The sequence below is a fragment of the Nannospalax galili genome, unplaced genomic scaffold, assembly GCF_000622305.1.
Source record: "Nannospalax galili isolate Female #2095 unplaced genomic scaffold, S.galili_v1.0 scaffold390, whole genome shotgun sequence".
Taxonomy (NCBI): Eukaryota; Metazoa; Chordata; class Mammalia; order Rodentia; family Spalacidae; genus Nannospalax; species Nannospalax galili.
Genome location: NW_008330777.1, coordinates 5317892 through 5340747, shown reverse-complemented (window position 1 = coordinate 5340747; position 22856 = coordinate 5317892). Strand labels below are relative to the sequence as shown.

Sequence of the window (22856 nt, the reverse complement as noted above, 5' to 3'; positions counted from 1 at the left end):
CTCAGAATAATGTTATTGAATAGGTTAATGCTGTTGTAATGAAATGCTTCTTTTAATTAAAAAAAAATTGGGTTAGTCTAAGGGAGGGGGGAGGGAAGGGTATATGAGGAACCTAGGGGAAAAAAAAAAGTTATTCAGTTATAAATGTGTTAAGAGACTGTTCCCACAAGAAAGAACAATATGGTCAAAGACTCAGAAGTAAAATAAAGTGTAAGTGATTGAAGGAACTGAATGAAAGTCAGTTCAACTGCATGGAAAGGGAGGGAGTAAGCCGCTCAAATAAAATATAACACAGGAGGGGCCCACATTACAGCAGGCCTTAAAGAGACACAAAAGAGTTTTAAGCAGAATACTGATTTGCTTGGTTTGGGTTAGGATTAGGACCAGGAGTTAGGGTTTGGGTTAGGGTTAGGGTTAGGGTTAGGGTTAGGGTTAGGCTGGGTTAGGGTTAAGACTAGAGTTAGGTTCTTATGGTAACTTGTTTTGTTGTGCTAGAATGTTTGAAAATAGTAAGACACCAACACAATTACATGTACATTCTAAAAAGAGAAACTGTGTTTGACCTTCAAGATAGCATTGAGACTGCTACTTAATTTGGGTTTCTGAAGAGGCCTCACAGAACAAGACAATTTACCAGTTTTCTTTTTTGAGGTTTATTTTCTTGAGGGATTATGCCTTATTGCCAATTAGGCAACAGGTAGCAATTTGATTTTTGCGACTGGACACTTTTTCTGTTTTCCAGAACTCATCTGGACACCTCAGCTGAGTTGCGGTATTCAGTGGGATCCCTAGTGGACAGCCAGTCTGATTACAGAACGACTAAAGTAATAAGAAGATCAAGGAGAGGCCGTATGGGTGTGCGAAGAGATGAACCAAAGGTGATCGTTTTCTCCGTTCTGGTCATTTTAACTAAATATATGACGCTGTTTTGGGCAGAATTTTCTCTTTCAGAGAATTCCAAGTGCTAGTATTTATTTATTTATATGTTTAGAGCATTGAGAATGATATTTTTATATTTTAATATTTTATTTATTATTTTTATTTTATATGTATGAGTGTATTGCCTGCATGCATGTAAATGCACCCCTGTCCGGCAAGGCCTGCAGAAGTCAGAACTCCCTTGGAACTGAAGTTAACAGGCAGTTGTTAGCCACAATGCAGGTCCTGGAAATCGAATCCCTGTCTTCTGAAAGAGCAGCCAGTGCTCTTAACCAATGAGCCATCTCTCCAGCCCAAGAATGATGTATTTTAAACATGAAAAATAATGCAAAGTTTCTACTATGAACCAGAAGTTAAACATTTCTCATCTATTTATTTGTATGTCATTATGAATTGTCTGTATATTTTACACTAACTTCAGACATAACATTTAAGCTCAGAAAGAGTGAATGTTCTGCATTACACAGCTAGGAAATGACCGAGTGAAAGCTTAGTTATATTTTTGGTTTCAAATGCTGTGTTTTAACCATGGTATTATTGCCAAACAAATTGATGTTTGGTGTCCTTGTGATGTTAAGCAATGGCATTCATATATTTATCTAAAATTAATTAAATGCTTTAATTAAAATACCTTAAGGAATGTTTATACAAATTCTAAAAAATACTTAAAAAATTCATTCAAGATAAACTGCTGCTCCTGCCTTTTAATCAGTAACTTAAATTTCTTAAGCCACGTGTTTTGGTTAGGCAATGTACTTGTGTAGAGAAGTACTACAGTTCTCTGTGCGTGAAGTATGACTTTTCACTGAAGAATTTTTATGTTTCCAAAATACCATATAGATTTTCCATAACAGGCCTTTAACTTGTTTTGGTTGATGATTGTCATGAATATGTCTCATGTAAGTTAATCAAAATAGGAATAGTTATTTTAAAAAATGCAAAACTAGGGGCTGGAGAGATGGCTCAGGGGTTAAGAACACTGACTGTTCTTGCAGAAGACCCAAGTTCAAATCCCAGCACCCACATGGCAGCTAACAGCTGTCCATAACTCCAGTTCCAGGCCCTCCAACAGCCTCTTCTGTCCTCTGTGGGCATTACACGACAGGGGTGCACTTACCTACACGTAGGAAATACATGCATACACATAAAATAAAAATAATAAAATATTTTTAAAAACATGCAAAAATTCAAAAACAAAATTAATTTCTTTTCTTATTATTTTATGAAAATAAATTAGTCTTCTTTAGTACCAAGCAATTTGTAACATGAATGCTAATTCAGATCCTCAATTCTTTTTTATTTTAAAATATTTTTATCGAGCTTTTGTAATTTCATATAACAGTTCTTAATCCAATTTAGATCCCCTTTTCTTCCCCCATTCATGTGCCCTCTTCCCCCGACCAGACCTCATATATTCCTCCACACGTTAAGTCCTATCCAGTGAAGGATCTGTACCCAGTTTTTCAGTGTAAATTTGTCCACTGGACTCTAGTAAGCCCATCTAGAGATCTTATGTTAAGGATACTCTCCCTCATCCAGTAGCAATCAGTCTCCAATAGTTCTAAGTCTAGGGCCATCTTGTCACCCATCTCTCTGCTCCCCTTTGGGCCCTTGTGTAATTGAGTTTGCAGGAGTCCTGTACTTGAGACCACCATTGCCACAAGTTCACATGTGCAAGCTTCTAGTAGCCTGAAAGCTTCTGTTTCCCTGTGTTCATGAACCAGGTCTGACTCTTAGAAAACTTTCTGCCCTCTTTCCACAATGAGCCATGGGTGGATGAGGTCCAACATAGGAGTCCTATACAAGGATACATACTCTGCAGTCTCTTGCTCTTTAAATCTTGGCCAGTTTGGGCCTTCTGTGTGTATCACACTGGTGAGAGTTGAGGGATGCATTAGTTTTCTCTATTTCCCTTATTCTGCTATGTTTCATGAGCCTTAGGTGTAGAAGTGCAACTGTAGATGTGTTACCTAGTACTAGGCATCTCTCAGACTTATGTTCTCTGTGTCTAACTAGTTATGGAATTCTGCAGTAGCCTCCATCTGTTGCAAAAAGAAGCTTCTTGGATGAGTGGTGCGTGTTATGCTTGTCTGTAAATATAAGGATCAATATTTAGCATATGGTAAGAAATTTCATTTGTCTAGAGATATGAAAGAGATAGAATATTCTCTAGGATCTATGTCCTCTCCTGCCATGTCTATTTGGCTGAGTTTACAGTGCCACCTATGAGTTCATTCCCAGTGAGAGTGAGTCCAATTAGATAGCTGTTGCTCCTCCACCCTGCCCCCCAAAAACAGTGCCACTACTGCACCAATGAAGGTAGATTGCCATGCTGGTTGTTAGGTTATTAGGCTTTAGGGTTAATTTGAACCACTGATTGTTTTTCTCCCTTGACAGTTCGTATTTTATCATCTAGCATTATGGTAGTTAAACTTCAGACAGAAGGTGTTCATGTCAGTTCCTGCTCCATTGCTCCAAGTCTTGTATCTGAAGTATGTCCTGTCTTCAGTGGTAGGGTCTTACCTACTAGTCTGGGAGATATAAAAGAGGTTTGGCAATGGCCTGTGTTATTTTGGGAGTATCCTGGACTACTCTCACTTAAGCGAGGTCTCTTCTGGTTGGCACTGTGTTTCTTGCCAAGCCCATATGCACTAATTTTTAGACCCTGTATGTGCATTTCTCATGGAGTTTCTGGGCATCACATTTCCCTCTGGGTTTCCTAACACCACAAGATTCATTTGTCTGTACTCTTTTTTCTCCCATCCAGCCCCCTTCCTCCCTGCCCAGTCCCAGCAACCCCATTATCCCCACCCTCCTCCCAATATCGCCTGCCCGCCTCCCACCTTTCCCCCCTCTCCTGACTTCCCTCCCCTCCCCACACCATAGCCCTTCATATGCCCCTCCCTCCACTCCTCCCTTTTGGACACTTCCACTTTCCTCACCTCCCCACTGGTAACATCTGTTCCCTACTATCCCCCTCTTTGGGGTTCTTTTTTTTTCCTTTACTTATGTATATCGTTTTCATTTTCCTGGCTCCTGGTGTTACATCAATATACATACTCACATATAAGGAATTGGTGCTATAATTTGCAAATGAGAGAGAACATACTTCACTTCATTTTCTGCGTTTGTGTTACTTCACTTAGTAGCACACTCTCTGTTTCCACCTACTTACCTGCAAATTTCATAATTTTATCTTAAGTTGGTTTTCCAGGAAATATAATATGATTGTCCAACAAACTCATTTAGCATGATCATAACCACAAAAATTCATTCTTTTAAGAGCAGAAAACTCTAGGGCCTAGCCCATGTCTGCAAAATCCACTTACATTCAAATCACAGTTTATAAAATATTCGTCCATAAATTGCTCAAAACTCTCAAAAAGAGCCTCTTCTGACCTCCGTGGGCATTGCACGACAAGGGTACACTTACCTACATGCAGGCAATATATGAATACATATAAAATAAAATTTAAAAATTAAATTAGAAAAATCTAAAAAGAGGACTAATGTTAACTAACAATGTAAATCATGTACATTAACATGTTTGGGGCTTAACATTTTGGTGAGGGGTTCAAATGACTGGAGTAATAGATGTAATTTCATCTATACTCTTTTGCAATGTTAGAAATAATACCACCTAATATTTGAAAAACATGCCAGAAACATACACTAGAAGAAAGCCCAGTGTACTGGTTGGTTTTGCCAACTTGACACAAACTAGAGATACTTGGAAAAAGAGAACCTCAATTGAGGAATTTCCCACACCAAATTGACCAGTGGCCATGTCTGTGAGATATTGTTTTGATTGCAAGAAAACCCAGACTCACAAAAATAAATAACACATGCTCTCACCTACGTGGTTTCTTGCTTTTAATGTTAATACATATGCACATATGTGGGCACAGGTCATGAAACTAGACAGGGAATCACGAGAGGAGAAAATGGGGTTGAGGAAAATGGGGAGGGTAAGAAGACACAAATCACAAGAAAGTGAAGAGGAGATGCCTGGTTGGTGGGACTGTCATAGGAGGGTCAGGGGAGGAGAATTAACAAGAGAAAATTATGTTTGAAAATGCCATAGTTAAGTGTAATATTGTGCATGCTCATTTAAAAAGATAAAATGCAACCATTTGTAAACTGTCAACTTGGACACACTCACTGCCCTACCTTGTTTAATCCGTTGGCCATTTTCCCTCTATGCCATGCTTCTGTGTTCCTTGGTTTCTTCTTTGTTCTTAGTGGTTATTTAAGAGTATAGCATGTATTGTTATGTTTAATATAATGTTTTTATTTGGTCATTGGGAATTTCATAGATGCACACAATATGTTTTTATCATATTCACCCGCCATTTTCCCCAAATCCCCTGGACCACGCCCACATGTACCCCTTCAAGCATCTCCTCCAATAATTCCTCTTCTTCTTCTTCTTCTTCTTCTTCTTCTTCTTCTTCTTCTTCCTCCTCTTCTTCCTCTCCCCCCCCCCCCCCCTCCTCCTCCTCCTCCTCTTCCTCCTTATTCTTTGGTTTTGTTGTTGTTGTTTAGTTTGAGACAGGGTCTCCTTGTAGCACCAGCTGGTCTGGACCTCTCAATGTAGACCAGGATGGCCTCCATCTCACAGAGATTCAACTGCTTCTATCTCCTAAGTGCTAACCTACTGAGTCCAGTTAGTGCTGCCCATATGTGTATGGATGTAACATCATCCACTGGAGCATGGGCAACCTACCAGTGGCTAAATGCCACAGAAGTTTGGAAATATTTTAATTCCATTAATGATTTTTTGCCATTATTAAAGTTACCTTACTAGTGATTATTATAGATTTTACAATACACATCTTTAATGCATCACAATTACTTCATATTAGTTCTAAAGTATTACCAAATTAAATAATAACCAGAAAACAAAAAATATACTTTGTACAAACCTACAAGTGTGTTTTAAGAAGAGAATTCTTATGTAATGTGCTATTGGAAAATACCTAACATTCAGGTATGACTAATTAGTTTGAGAAAGGCAAGTACTTGAGTTTAAATAGCTATTGTTATACCTAGAAATAAGGAAAGTATTGCAAATGTGTGAATTTTAAAATAATTGCTTTCTTAAAATGTAATTAAATATAAATCATATAGCAGTTCATCACCTCTATTATTAAAATATTGATTTAAGTGACCAATTAATACTTGCTGCTTCATAAGATGTGAAGGAATTATTTTATTGAACCAGTAAATTAAAGTGTTAATGGTTCTTCATTTCATCATAGCTATGAATATAAGTATGTCTGTTTGGTTGCTGCTGCTGCTCTTGTTGGTTTTTAGATTGGTTATTTTAATATAAGCATATATACTGTATTTTGCTCATTTACCATTCAGGTGAAGTCGCTTGGCGATCATGAATGGAACAGAACCCAGCAGATTGGAGTAATAAGTAGTCACCCTTTTGAAAGTGACACTGAAATGTCTGATATTGATGATGATGACAGAGAAACAATTTTTAGCTCAATGGATCTTCTCTCTCCAAGTGGTCATTCTGATGCCCAGACTCTAGCTATGATGCTTCAAGAACAACTGGATGCAATCAACAAAGAAATAAGGTATCAGTACTGATGAATTCAAGAGGATAGAAAGCCTCAATACTGAAAATGTGATTCTCAAACTATAAGACTTAGCATCTCTTCTGGGGCCTTATTAAACCTGCTTAATATCAGACCTTCGCAGCTCCATTGTTTCAGAATGTGCATTTTCATGAGATTCCCAGAATATTAATGACAATGATAAATGTATTAAGATTAATGTACACAGAGCTCTCTTAAAGTGTGCTAAATCAATCTTAAGCCATCATGTCATGGTCTATAAATTCCTTGGAATTTTATTGATGTTTAAGAACACATTAAGAACATTATATTTTGTTTAACTTAAAAAAAACTTTATTGAGAATTTCACACATGAATATAAGGTGTTTTGATCAAATCCACGTCCATTCTCTCCCCTCCAACACCTCCCATATCTACCCATCACTTTTCTCTGATAACTTTGTGTTTCTCTCTCTCTCTCTCTCTCTCTCTCGGAGCTTTTTGCTGCGCTAATATTGCCTCCTCTGAAAAGGTAACCCTAAAATCTTTTAGGGATTAGATAAGAGCTACCAAATACTTTTGACATTTTTGGCCCTTGGAACACAGTATGTTTCTAAAAGGCTCGAGGACATTTTGACTTTTAGCCAAGAAATTGGCTACTTTTCTTTGGGGTCTTTTTACTCTAACTGCCTAGCCAGTTCCTACCTCCTATTCTTATCACACCATCCTCTGAAGAGGTTGCTCAAATTGCAGGTAATGGGGGCTCAGACCGCTCTGGCTTCTTCCATGCTGAACAGGGGCATGGGGTGAGGCAATTGGGGTACTTGCAACATCAATAAAAGGTGCCTTTGTTGGCCTGCATAGCATATTAAAATACCATAGGATGAATAGCTAAGTATAAAATTTATTTTCTTGCAGTAGGAGAGATTACAAAGTTCAAGGTCAAGGTACTAGCAGGATTTGGTTCCAATGACAGCTTTCTTCTTGATTGTTAGGAAATGCAAGTAGAAGAAAAAAGGTGAAGGAAACATGAGAGAGAGGGGAAGAGAAAGAGACAGAGGGTGAGAAAGAGAGAGAGAGAAACAAAGAGATATTGTTAATGCTTTCAGATTAGGATCTTGTCTTTTAAGACCTCCTGAAGATTCTATCTCTAAGAATAGTGGCATCCCAAGGTTAGAGCTTCATTGGGGCCTCATCACATGAATGGACAGATGTGTGACACAGTGCAGTGCACTGCAGAGTACATGCTCGCCTAGTATGGGTGCTCTTCTCTAACAGAGTTAGAGCTTTCAAAAAAAAGCTAATGCTTTTAAATAATTGGATGAGCTGTAGCCACTACTTCTATTCTTAGTAACCAATGCTGAGTTTCTTTAGTGAATATTGCATGACATACCAGTGAATGATGAACTGATTCATGATTGCCTGAGGCATTTTAGTGTGAACCTGCCAAACTTCAAACTGAGATTCAGGTTTATACAGATTTCTTCTGAAAATTAATGAATATTGCTTACATCTGTAAGTTAAAATTTTCTCACTTTTACAATGAAGTTCATGATCAATCTGACCAATCAATAAAAATTTCCTCCATGTTTTAGGAAGGATGTGTGCAACTTTCCTAATTCATGCCCATTCTTTAAATAGAAAAGGCTTAATATACCTATAGAAATATATTCATAGTCTAATACAATAGTCAGTAAACAAGCCTGCAACAGCTTATGTACATAATGGATTAATAGCTCCTAACATCTCCCCCTTCTTTATTTGTTATAACCCCAGATTATGTTATATCTAGGACAGAAGGACCGTGCCTGTCTTAGGTTGTCTTCTGCTAGAGCAAAGCCTTACCCGTCATTGGCACTTAGCTTCTGTCAGCTACACCCTGTCTTAGGTTGACTTTCTCCCAGAAGATCTTACCCATCTTTGACTACCGGCCTCTGTTAGGGGAGGGAGCGCAATCTCATATCATGCACAGCAGCCTTGACTTGCCACAGGATTTCATAAATCCACCAGATGAAAACAAAGACAGGAGGAAATGCATGCCAAGTCTCACTAAACCATAAGACCATGATGGTAAGGTGGCTCTCAACCTTTTTAGAATATCTGCGAAATGCAGAGAAAATTTTTTGTTTTTCCACTCTATTATCTCTTGGCAATAACACTTTGACATTGGTACAGTATCCACTTTGTCCCACAAGCACACAGTCATCTACTTGTACATCTTGTACATCTACTTGTACCGGGACTTATTATTTTTAACAAAACAAATAGGCAACCCACTTCCCAATCCAAAATAATAAAAATTCATCACCACTTGCATCATTTGGCATTTTAAAGCAGGCTTGAGCAATTAACCAAGAGTCATTCACAGTCACTACTATCTCTTTTTCCTCCCATATCGCAGGGTGCAATATTGTGGATCAGGAACATAAGTCCAGTATAACTCAGCCAAAATCACTTGCAGGAACATCATCAGCCACATTTGTCGCCTCATCATTCTTTTCTTCTTCTTTTTCTTTGGCACTCATCCAGCGAACCTTACCAGCCTTTCCGGCAGCCACCTGGCTCCATCCGCGTCCTGTGGAAAAACACAAACATGCCCTCTTCCCCATATCAATACAGGGTCGGGGCCATTCCATTGTACAGTTAAAGGATCCTTCCACCTGACTTGGGCGTAGGTATCCTGTGACTGAGGGAGACACATTCTATCTGCCGCAGAGTGGTCATTTTTATCCAAATTCAAAAAGTTTAAAATGAAAAGAGTATGATGTAAAAGATTACTTGGTGTCTACAGATATAACTCCACATTTTTTATTTTTTGTAATTGTGCTTTTAAAGCACCATGATCTCTTTCCACTATACCTTGTCCTTGTGGGTTATATGGTATCCCAGTTCTATGCTCTATGCCCAGTTGCAAACAGAAACGTTGGAACCCCTGACTGGTATAGCCAGAGCCATTATCTGTTTTTATAATGTTAGGGATCCCAGCTATGGAAAAGCAAGTCAAGCAATGAGTTATAACATTTTTTGTGGCTTCCCCTGTTTGCGCAGTAGCCATAATAAAGCCAGAAAATGTATCTATTGTAACATGTACATACCTTTGCCTGTCAAAATCCGCAACATGAGTAATGTCTGTTTGTCACAATTGGTTAGGCTTCAGCCCTCTAGGATTAACCCCATAATGAGGAACAATTTGTGTTTGAGGACAAGATGAGCATTGTCCTTCCCCAGCTAACATATCAAAATCTATGGGAATTTCTGTGCTCTATTGGTATTCGCTGACACCTGGCACTGTTCCTCATACTCAGATTTCCACAACAGATAATCTCCCCCTGAAAGGCAAGCATGTGCCATCTGTTTCCAATCTCCAGGAGGAGAGCATCCATGGACAGGGATTTTAACAAAGCCTGGGTAAAAGGGGCAGTGGGACCATACTGAGCACAAGCAGTCTTTAGTTCCTTAAGCTGCTTAAAAGGCACAGGTGCATGAGACCACACCCTGTTGCCCTGCTGATCAACTTGCTCAGAAACTGGGAAGACCTGAAATCCATGCACTGACTCTCCTCACTCTACCGTGGCCCCAATGGCCTGTTGTAGTGGGTACCAGATTCCTGCCGAAGGCTCCTGAGCCATGGCAATCATGGGAGGCGCAACAGCCTTCAGTGTCCTTGGAGGAGGAGGTTCTAATCCTACCATGATAGAGGGTGTTGGGGTGGTCCTAATTCTTTTCTCTTTGTTCTTTAACATTTCCTTCTTCACAGCATCTAACTCTGCCCTTAATTGCTTAATTTCCCAGTGATCAGGCAAAGCAATTAAAGGTGGACACTTCTCCTGATCATACTCAACCGTCTCCTCTCTTAGGGCAGACTCATCCTCAGGGTCAAGAAATCCCTCTTCTAGCCCCAGATGGGGGGTCCTCATAAAAGGGTGGCAAGGCTTATGGAGTGGCTCTGGCGGAGCAGAAGGTTTGGTTTCACTTTTATCCCAGCTGCCATTCATCGGATTCTCCTCTTTAATCTCAGCCTTTGCTCCTCAGACCCCAAGCATAATCCTTACAAAAACCGAGTGACTGTTTCCTTGCCCCATCTTTTCCCAAGATAAATACTCACCTCTCCACAATCCTACCAAGTGCACTCACTTAATTTCTCCAGTGGTGTCCTTCACTTTTTCCCCTACTTTTCAGGTCCCTGTACTGGGTGCCACTTGCCAGTGCCAGCCGGCCAAGACAGACAGTACCTGAAAGAGTGAGGATTGAAAGAAAAGACAAGAGACAGAAAAGATACTTGGGAGGGCTGACAGTAGAGGCTGCAGCCCCAGTTTATTTCAGCCCCGCCTTTTTATACAGAAGAACTCAATTAGTTTCAACAGCTGTTTTTCCGACCTGTATCTGAGGGTCAAGGAGTGATCAAATACTTGTTTTGTGAGCTCCACCGTATAAATACATTCCTCCTGATTTGGCAGATTAGGTACTGGTGTGCAAAACACAAACTCAGTAAACAAGCCTGCAACAGCTTATGTACATAATGGATTAATAGCTCCCTACAGGGTTTTTCCTTTATTTTTTTTTATGTGATAGGGTCTTCATTTGGGCTCTCCAGGGACTTCCTTTACAAGTTTTAACTGGCTTTGAACTCATGACTGTCCTACCACCCTGTGTCTTCCAAGAACTGGGATTACTGGGATTAAGATATGCACTGCCATGTGCATTCTTTAATATTTTACTCTTAATTTTTAATTCCAAAGCCAATAAAATATATGGATGATTTTTTAAAAATATGAATTAGTTCAGAGTAGATATGAAAATGTATTATGATTCCACATTAGACAGATAATAGAGTATTAAAGTTGAAAACTTCCATCATGCAACTGTGCACAGTATAATTTTAAAAAGGTTTTCTAAGTCATAGGTAATAATTCCATGCAGTATAAAGTTGTACAATTTCAAAAGAAAGAGAAATACTATATTTGACATAAAATATTCAGAGAATATTTTATATATATTTAATATATTTTGTGATTTATTATGTGAAATTCAATGGCCAATAAACTAATGTGTAATTGGAAAAAATTAAATTGTTTCTTCCAGGCTAATTCAAGAAGAAAAAGAATCCACAGAGTTACGTGCTGAAGAAATTGAGAACAGAGTGGCTAGTGTGAGCCTGGAAGGCCTGAATTTGGCAAGGGTCCATCCAGGTACCTCCATTACTGCCTCTGTTACAGCTTCCTCGCTGGCCAGTTCATCTCCCCCCAGTGGACACTCAACGCCAAAGCTCACCCCACGAAGCCCTGCCAGGGAAATGGACCGGATGGGAGTCATGACCCTGGTATGATGATGTGTCCAGAGAAACCTGTTAAGATTATTAATGCCTTAGCTAATACTGCTGAATGCTTGTTCTAGTCCAAAATTTTTCTGTGCACTTTATTGTTTAGTTCTGTTTTGTTTACAACAACCCTATGTGGTTGGTACCATGATTAATCTCATTGTAGTTGGATTAAACAGTAGCCAAAAAAATGATGTAACTTTCTCAAAGTCAGGTAGTCCATCAATGTATAGACAGGGATCTAAATATGCATTGGAAAACTGAAGACTTAAATCATTGCATAATCTTTAACGACTGTCATATTGAATAAATACATGAGGACTAAAATTTTTTAATGAAGTAAATAGAAAACATGTTAGAAATTACAGTTAAAAATTAAAAATCTTGCAATATATGATTTTTGTAAAAATTACAGAAACAAAACCACATTTTTTCATTTTCTTCTCTTTAGAGTTCATGTCAGCATTTTCGCATTTCCTTTTTAACTTTTTCTTTTAACTTCTTACCCTTTTAATCTTATCCTTTGGGTGTCTAAGTTAGGAAGTTCCCTGAAAACAAATGAAAGAAAATGAAAGGGCCATGTGATAAAAGTGATATAAGAAAGTTTTTGGAGATTTTAATTGGAATGACTCCTGTATACCACAATGCATAGTCACGTTTTTCTCATGCCAGCATCATGAGAGCCTTTCCTCAATGAGGAGAGGAGGTAACTGAGACCTTTAAAGCATAAGTAAATTGCCTTTGTCTAAAATGGCTATTAAAATGAAACTGGATTTTCCTTAAATTTGTCAAACTCTAGAGCATTCTATCTTTTTTCATGACTTTACCTAAGTAAGTTGAAAAGACTGCAATAAGGAGGTAAAATACTATGTCTCTGCTATGAAGATTTGGACTATATTGTTTAAACAAGATGTCAATGAAAATAAAACAGCTTGGAGCGGGAACTAACTGAACTACAAATAATCAGATAATATACACTGTAAAATCTGGCACAGATTAATAAAATGGAGAGAGATTAATGTTTCACCATGGTCAGAGGTTGTGGGGCTGCTATGAAAGTGCAAACTACCTGTGTTCACATTCCCACACACAGTAGAATAGAGAAGTTTAATTCATCGTCTAAATGTTTTCAGTAAATGTTCTGAAATAATTGCAAAATATTTGATTATTAGAGCTAATTCATATAAATCTACATGTTTATCTCTATATGCTGCATGTGTATATGCTGATGCATATTTATTTCTCACACTAGAGATAAAGTATCATATATATAATTATTTTCTTTAATGTTCCAACATTTTAGATTATCATTATAAAACTTATTTTATATTCATAGCTTAGGTATCATTTTCTTTTATTTTGAAATTGAGAATTGAAACAAGATGCAGTCGATTTTCAATCTTCTCTGTAATTTCTTGGAGAAGATAAATTCTCATAATTTGTTTTGGTGGCTTTTATAGCTAGACCCACTCTGTGCTTTGTACTCCCCATGGTCTATGCCTCCTATCCAATATATGTAAACAGGGTTCCATGATGGATGAATATGTGTCCCTGACCTGTGGTCTCATGCAAGTTTCTTCTCTAGGGTAACAACTAGAGGGAGAGCTTTTATAATGACTAAAAGACATGTATTCAGGAAGGAATGGAATAAAGGAAAAGTGATAGCAAAGTTATAGATACTATTTATACTTTCAACATCCTCAAATTGCAATCATTAATTAGTTCTATTTTATGTTGCTTTTATTACTGCCAATCACAGCCAAGTGATCTAAGGAAACATCGGAGAAAGGTAGTGTAAATAATTTTTATATGATTCCTAGTTGTGTATCATTGTTTTTCTGTGAAGGATTTAAAATGATATTGTCTAAACCATTTTATTAACACAAATAAATATTAAATATAAAGTATTTAAGTATTATTTAATTGTTAAATATGATCATAAGAGCAAAATCCTTTAAACATATAATAGTTTATGGTATCTGGGCCAAAACTTGGATTGTGAGAAACAATTCACATCTATGGCAGAGTGAGATATTTTAGTATCAATTGTAGAATAAGATGATTATTTTTAAAATATTGTGTTCGTTATGACTCAGTGATGTTGACGCTAACAGTTCAGGGTACACCTCTCAGAGAAAAGATAACCATTCTATACAAGTCTCAAAAGAGTATACCACGCTCCAGGAAAGTACCAGAAACAGCCAAGAGGGTGAAGGAATAAGAGGAAAATGGGTAAGAGCCCTCAGAGGTGATTTCCAAAAAGTAAAGACAGGGTAAGCAAGTTTAGTACTGAAGAATAATTTCAGCTCTGGGGTATCTAATGCCTGGACCTGAAGCAATTCAGACTGTGGAGCATTACTTCATGGAGTAAAGACTCAGCTAAGGAGGTGAGTCCCAGCATAGGCTCTGAGTTGACAGGTTTGCATATGATGTCATTCCGTACAAAGGAGTTTGCCATCTGTACATATTAAATAGACTTGGGAGGGAACAAAATCCAGATTGCAGAGGTCAGCTACATAGTTCAGCATGCAAAGCCATTTTACAAGCCTGAAGACCTAAATTCAATCACCAGAACCCACAATGAAGGAAAGAACCAACTCCTGCAAGTTGTCCTCTGACTGCCACAAGCACACTGGCACACACACGCTCACACTAAATAAATCTTAAAAATATATAGAAAAAAAGCAAGTTGAGTGAAAATGTTTACTGTTTTCTTGATTATAAGACATAAGTGAATAAATATGACATGACTCGAGCACTCATGACAGTGGGCACTCATTGTAAGTCATCAAAAGGCATCTTATATGATAATTGAGGACAGCAGAGCTTTCAGTCATTGGATACTAGATTGGGAAGCTTTTGGAGCATGATCTGCCCTCCAGAGTATGGGTCTATTCTTCAGCACTTCAAAATATGGTGGTCAGTCTGCACTAAAACTCATCTGAAACCAGAAATTACTATTATTATTAATTATTTACTTAAAGAAATCTGTATTACAACTACATGGATTAGATTGATGGAGCTTCCTTTTCCTGAGTTATGAGGTATCTATAGGAAGAAATATCTATATGAAACTACATAGCACTTATATAGTTTTATAGATATCTATGATCTATAGAATATAGCACCTTCTTGAATATTCCTGGATGACTCACTTGCTGAGGACTGAAAAACAAGCTATGAATTTGAAAGTAGGTTGTGCACAAAATAATTTTACTAGTATAAGAATCCTTGCACAGAAGTGTAGGTTTACAGAATTAAGCAAGAAGTAAGATAAGGCACTAGAAGGAAGCTGTTCTGTTGCAGGGTTGAGATGCAGCTATAGTTTCATTTGCCTTTCAGAAGAATGCTTTGAGATAAGCATTATCACATTTTGAATCATTCTAACACCTTGAACAGCTGTTTGTTGCTGTGGTCTTTACACACTATTCAGAGGGTCAGTTTGTGTGTGTGTGTGTGTGTGTGTGTGTGTGTTTAAGAGCTGAATTGGGAAAAGCACAGTTTGATGTACATGGGGATTGTAATTTATATGATGGTGTTTCAGGAGCAGCATAATGAAGCCAAAATGACTATGCAGAGCAAGAATAACGGTGGGAAAGATTCATGATTATATCATGAAGCTGTTGAAATACTAATAAATGTCAGATGGATTCTGAAACATGCTGAGAGGATTCTAAAGGGATACCAGTTTAGATAAGATCTTCCCACAATGCTAGAGTCATGTTGAAAATAATTATTGAAAAAGATTTTTCAGATAGCACTATGAGGTTAAATAGAAGGAAAGAAGCATTAAGAGGCCCATCTGTACCATAAGAGTAATAATCTAAGTGTAGGTAGCCAGAGTTCTGACAAACAATTTCATTAAATTCCTGGAATGCACAATGCCTTTATCATGTGTGAAACTATGTGTGTAGTAGTCTTATGTAGAAACAAGAAAGACATTTCATCAAAATGCAGCTTTACATTTATGTTGTACCATACTATGAAACATATCCCATTTAAATTTCGAGAACCATGTATCACTAACAGTTTTCCCATAACCTTTATCTATCTAGATATGTTGTAATATGTAATACCACCTCTAAAAAATGCAATGTGTAAAATATATTTCTCTATAATTAGCTTGTTCGGGATTAGTTATTTTATTAACATTTTGTATTTCTATCTCTGCCAAAAGTAATAATATTTTGAATTATTCAGGATTCTGAAAAAACTCTTCTATAAGGAAATTAATCCTGTCCTTTTTTGTTTTCTTTCCTTTTCCAATTTTTCCATCATTGCTAGTGAGATAAAATATTTTTTATGAATTATGTTATTACCTTTCATTATTTCCCTTGAAAAGATATTTCATTTTTTCTTATAACCTGCAACCAATTTTTGAGCACCTTGGAATATGTTTTATTATATTGACTAATTTAAAGTAGTTTATCTGATGAAATTATATTTACCAATTTGTCTTCTCATTTTACATACCCCACTTAAAAGACGTCTTTGCTTTGAGAGACTTACTATGGATAATGCTCTTCTTTAAATTTACTGAAATGTGTTTAGTTTTTGAAAAGATAAATTCAGTATCTCCCAATGTACCTGAAGGGCCTGCTTACCTAGTATATGAAAGGTCCTTGGGTTCCATTCCCATTCCTGAAAACTTAAATTGTATGTATTCATATGTGATGGGAATAGCTTTTGATCCATGGCACTTATTACTCTTAAATCATATAACTTTATAAATTTTTATGGTTTTAAATTTTATAAATTTTATAATTTTTATAAATCATATAATTTTGTGTAGTTGGTTCACTAGTTTCTCTATATATTACCTCTAATTTCATATAGTTATGAAATCATACTCTTTTAGTACTAAAAACTTAAATGTGTAAGACCTATACTTTTGTCTTCTGGTAGCATGTGTGGCACCTTCCAGCACTATAAAAGCTAGCCAGTAGAGATTTGAGGTCAGCACCAGCTTGAGTTCTCTGTAGCATGAGTGGCACCTTCCAGCACTATAAGACAGCACCTTTGTCTTGAAATTACTGTAGTGGCCTTTCCTTAATGATTTTTTTTTTTTTTAATTTTGGGTAAGTTTCAGTTGAAATTTAGAATTGGCTTTTTGCATCTACTGTTTTTATTTCTAGATTGCAGTGGTGGAAGAAGATGGTCGGGAGGATAAAGCAACAATTAAATGTGAAACTTCTCCTCCCCCCACACCCAGAGCTGTGAGAATGACTCACACACTGCCTTCTTCCTACCACAATGATGCCCGGGGGTAAGCCTCTATCAGACTCCAGGTTAATGCTCTCCTTTCAAAATTCTTCCTCTTCTTGCAAGCACTGACTGCCTTTACAAAGGACCAGAGTTCAGTTGCTAGCACCTGCTTCAGGTGGCTGGCAATCATCTAGATCTGGGGTTCTGCCACACTTTTCTGGCCTCCACAGACATCTCATTCATGTACATATATCCACCAATAGATGCATATATGTACATTTAATTAATAATAATAATTAAAATGTATATAACATATAATTAGGTTTGCGGCATAATTCTTCATCACGCTGTTTCTCTGTTCTAATATTCCCTGTGAAATGTGACTATTTCCAATCTTAGACACACCTCCTGAAGATTCCATGACTCTCTCCAAACAGCCCTAGGAATTTGAGACTGAGTATCCAAATACTTGGAGCATATAGAGGACAGCCTCTTTGAAACCACCATGGTATACTTCATGACAAATGGGTTTGAAACCAGGGTTTCTGTGCTGACAGACATTTATATATAATAACTTTCAATGATCAATTTCACAAAATTAATTACAACAATGATGTCAGCATGCCCAGGACCCATGCAAACTCAATCAGACAAAAACCCAGGTAGAACTGGGCAAATGGGCAGCAAGCCCTGACCTTAATCAAAGAACTATTGGCAGCTGATTACTACTGGATGAGGGAGAGTTGATCTTCTTTAAAGGAGTCTCTAAATCTTCTGACTAGACTCCAGTGAATGAATTTGAACTGAGGACATCTAGGAACATAAACTTGACACAATAGCCCTTAATATATATGACAGAATGCATGAACTCTCATGTATTAGGGAAATGGGGAGTAGGTATTTGGGAGGGGGTATAAAGATGATTAAGATATATTGTATGAAGTGCACAAAAATTCAATAAAAATTTAGAAAAAGCAAAAAAAAAAAAAACCATACTTTGAAAATCTGTATTTCTTCACTCTTCAAGAGCAGATTATATTTCAGCATATAAAAAGCTCTTGCTTTGGAGATTGGAGTATGGAAACTCAGATTAAGTTGGATGAATAAATAGTCATTTTGCTGATGAATTAACTAATCATATAAAAATAACAATATTCACTGAGCTCCTATAAAGACACTGTCAAACATATTAATAAGAAATTGAAATTCGGCTAACCACTTGGAACTCGTTTTAGATTATTATGCATCAAAAACAGCTATGACTGAGAAAAAGAGTAATGATGAAAGTTTAGCATTTGTGATTTGTTGTTTCTCGATCCCACTCAGATGACTTTTAGCATGAATCAATTGAACTCTAGATGTGTACAAGAATGTGTACAAAGAATGATGGCTAAATAAATGCGGGTGACACGCCGGTGACAACAGCAGCTTCTGCTGCACAGTTAGTAGATAATCATCAGTATTACGCTTAAAATCAGAAAAACAAACAGAAAGATATAATGAGCCAAGTGTTCAATAGTAGAACTGTATTTAACATATAGCTGTTAACCCAGGCTGACGCAGTTGATTAATTTGAAAATTTACCGAGAACAAGAAGAAAAAGAGCTCTTTGGAACAAAATGAAATTTTTCTATTGAAAAGTTGGAGATTCAGGGGCCCTGAGATCACGGAAACTGCATTTCAATAACTTAGGAGGAAAGTGAAAAGAACAGGGAACAAAAATCATAATCGACATCGACTTGTTTCTCCCCTTTGTCATTTATAAAGGAAAGAAGCCTTGCTTACCTTGTGAGTATTGCATCAAAATGAGAGGTTTGTCCTCTTTTGTGTTTTGCAGCAGCTTATCTGCCTCTTTTGAGCCAGAAAGCCTTGGGCTTGGCAGTGCAAATAGCAGCCAAGACTCTCTTCACAAAGCCCCCAAGAAGAAAGGAATCAAGTCTTCAATAGGGCGCTTGTTTGGTAAAAAAGAAAAGGCTAGACTTGGGCAGCTCCGTGAGTATGCATGTTTTGCTCCACTACCACTGAGTTTGTCACTTCTGAGTGTCCCCTGTATTTTCATCTCTAAGTTATTTTTCATACCTAGTGAACTTTTTATTTAATCAGTTTCATCAGCCCAGTTTAGCTGAATAATGCTGAATAAAAGTTACAGTGAAGCAATATTGTAAAACATTCAGTCCTTTCATTTCTTGGTTAATTACAATAGCTTCAATATTCCATTACTAATTTTGTGAAGGCAAACTAACGCTGTGAGGTGTTATTATCTTCTGTATTTTATCAATGAGTAAACAAAACCTTAGTAATTTTCAGAACAAAGAGTAGCTTTAAAACAATTGAGTCAGAACTAGAGACAAAGATCGCTTGGTAAAATACCTGATGTGCAAGCTTGAGGACCTGACTTCAGATTCCCAGAACCCATGTAAAAACTAATGTGTGGACACATGTCTGTAACCCCAGTGGTGGGGATCAAACACAGGTAGATACCTGGGGCTTGCTGGCTGGCCAGACTAGCTGAATCAGTGAGGTCTAGGTTCAATGAGAGACACTATCTCAAATAAATAAATAAATAAATATAAATAAACAAATAAATAAATAAATGGAGAATGATCAAGGATGATACCCAATGTTGATTCCTAGCATCCACAAGCATGTACATGCACATATGTGAACACAGACTTACACACACATGTGCACATACCTATACCACCCAGATAAACACACAAATAGAAAAAAAGTTGAATTATCTGTCACTTTGAGGATATATTCATATAAATCTTAGTTATGTGAATTTAAGATGTTTTCTTCAAGAAAAAAATCAAGAAGCCTGCTGACACCAAAAGCAGTTATAAAGTTGAAATAGATAATAGAAAATCCAAGGATATAAAATAGAAAGTATAAGATTTCATTTTAGAAACCTATCACACTTTCCCACTAATAAACTCTACGTAATAGAGATGAATTGGTGAGGAAAAAATAAGACATTAGAAGTTGGGCTAGGATTAGTTATTTTCAGTGACTAAAATTTAAAATATGAGTTAGTCATTTGAAAGGACACTGGGTAAGTATATGATCATATAAAGATACGCTTGTACTGACATGCATTCATACATGCATAATTGTCTGAAAAAATAATAATGACCTTTCTGAAATGAAGAGCTATACAGCTGCCATTTTGAGAGGAATATACTCCTCTGTATTTATCTTCAGGGCTAAGTTATTGGGAAAAGATTATATTTCTAGTTTTAAATACTGACTTGAATGATAGAGATTTCTAAATGTTTTCTGGGATTTTTGAGATGACATGATTACTTGCCAGTAATACCTCAAACTCAGTCTTACTTTCTTGCTATATCAACAAAAATGAGTACTTATGATATTCGTGCTTTCAGATTGTGACAGTAAAATTATTTTTAAAAACTCCTTTCCTGACTTCCACAGTCTGTAAGCACACAAAATATTGGGAGCTATGGGAAACTGATTTGTAGACATCTGTGTGAATAGTGGAATTCAACAGGACAGATGAATCCTCTTTGGATTTGTTTCCAAGATAAGGTCCCTTAGGCAACAAGAAATACCAATTAATGAAAGAAAATCTGTTTTTCTTTTTACCTAAAATATACATACCACACATCAATGTATTATGTAATTTGACAACTTATCATAGTCTCACCAAATTATTTGCTGTTTTTACTATATTATACTATAATTGACAGCAGTCTGGATGGTTGTTTTAAAATCTTTACTAAAATATCAATAATTTTGTTTATTGTTTTAGCATAGACGTTTACCTTAGATTCTAAAGTTTACTGTTTTCCTTTTAAGATACATTTGATTGTTCTTTTCACTTAGGCTTTCTGTATTTGTTTTATAGTTGTATTTGATGAGAATACTAATTATTAGGAATTTTTCCAACAATATTCTATTAGTATCAGAACACCTAAGATGTAAATTAAAATACAGAAAATAATCTTTGTTTTCAATTTTTAGTTACTGTGTATTTTTAGATCAAAAGACAGAAATGCAATCAATTACAGTTATAGTCATGTCAACCCCGACAAAGTAGGAAACCGGCAGTATTTGTTTGGGATCCCATTGTAAACATACAATAACTCTTTTTAGCTTTGAGTAAATTTACTCCACATGATAGCAGAGTCAATGTATAAAATAAGCTAGTTCCACCTGCATGGTAAGGACAGAATTACTGCTGAGAAAGACAGTGATGGAAACTACACAGAAATGCATAGAAGTCACAGAGAATGAGCCAACACCCTTGGGGAAACCAAGAGTAAGGGGTCTCTTGGAGGTAAGAGATAGGAAATGGCAAAGACTTCAGATACAATGTCTAGTTATACATGTAAGCTTCTAGCAATATAATAAGGAAACTCTACCTCTGCCCAAATCAATACATCTGAAAGTAATTACATAGGGCTAAGGGAAATTAAATTTAATTCTATTTAAATTTTTATTTTTATATTTATCCTTTATTTTTATATTTATTCTTAAAATAAATGTTCATTAATGCTTAGTTTCATATAATGCATTTTGAATACATTCACACTCCACCCTTAACTCATCCTGTAACAAACCCCAACTCCTTACTCCCCAGCTCTGTGTTCTTTTTCTTTTAATTTACTAAACTGTTGACTACAATCCCTATATGAACAACTGTGTACAACTGATGGCTTCTGGGTCAGGAAAAGTCAGTTTTCTTTAAGAATGTGGCTTCTGGTAAGTCAACCACATTTCAGTAGATGGCCCCACACTCAGAACAGTATGTAAAGCACAAATTGGAGTTGAGTGATTGTTTACTTTTTATACAAATGTGGAAAGAGTTTAAACTGGGAAAATCAGAGTGAGGTACAGTCTCAATATTAGAATATTTAGTAATGTTGGGAAACAAAAAAATGAAAACAATTGTCAGTGATTTTCAAGGGAAGAAAAATAAACATCATAGTATACTGTTACTATTTCCCACAATGTACCACTTCTGTGATTAGACATAGCTCTTTAAAATATAATCTACAAGGTTTTAGAATTTGGCACAAACCCTGACCTTGAATATGAGGAAAGTTAATCTTATTTCCCCTAAGCTGTTTGGATTGAAATAGAATTGATTAGCCTCAATAATCTTGCCTATTCAAGAGCCCAAACTTTCTAGCCTTTTTTTGTTCATTGAAAATCATGAATATTACGTAGAGAAAGTTCTAGTAGTAATGGGAGGCTTCAAGTTTTCATTTACTTTAAGAAACTTCAATCTATTCTTATCAAAGGATCCTGGTCAACAAATTATCACGTATAATTTCAGAGTAGAATTTATAGACTGAAGTGTCTATTCAAAACAACAGGTTATGGAAAAGATTTTTTAAAAAAATAAAGAATAGGGACCAGCTTGGACCAAAGTGAATGACTGTGCATCTGTTCCTCCATTTTAACATTCAAAATCAATTTTAAGTACCTTGCAGAAAAAACAAAGCATATGTATGAGCCAATTCTATCTAAAGTCTACAACTGAATGTGAGAAAAGCCTCCTGGCAGACAAATATTCATTCTAGCTCAGAAATCTGGTTTTAGTTTCTCTTTCCCTTTTGTTTGCATTTGCCCTTTCTATATCAGTATGAAAAAAAGGATGTACAGCTTTGAAAATTTCACTGACGCTCACAAAGGCAACAAATCTAATATATATTTCTGCTTAGAACATAGATTTAAGATTTAATTGAATCATGCTAAGATTTGCCATGGCCAGTGACTATGGCTTTCTCCCAAGCTCCCAGTTTACACATCTAGATGCAGAACATTAATGAGGTCATTATTTTTCAAATATGCCCATG

The 22856-nt window shown here is 36.5% G+C and overlaps 1 protein-coding gene across 24 annotated transcripts in view; it reads left to right on the top strand.

Moving 5' to 3' along the window:
• The window catches only part of Ppfia2 (PTPRF interacting protein alpha 2), a 580223-nt gene that overhangs the window by 470327 nt on the left and 87040 nt on the right, over positions 1 to 22856 (top strand). For all 24 annotated transcript variants that reach the window (XM_008852254.1, XM_029555664.1, XM_008852263.2 and 21 more), the window contains 6 exons: positions 743 to 878; positions 6310 to 6530; positions 11592 to 11829; positions 13586 to 13615; positions 16962 to 17092; positions 18869 to 19023. In XM_008852254.1, the coding sequence (XP_008850476.1) occupies positions 743 to 878; positions 6310 to 6530; positions 11592 to 11829; positions 13586 to 13615; positions 16962 to 17092; positions 18869 to 19023 (911 nt within the window). The remainder of the gene's footprint in view (positions 1 to 742; positions 879 to 6309; positions 6531 to 11591; positions 11830 to 13585; positions 13616 to 16961; positions 17093 to 18868; positions 19024 to 22856) is intronic.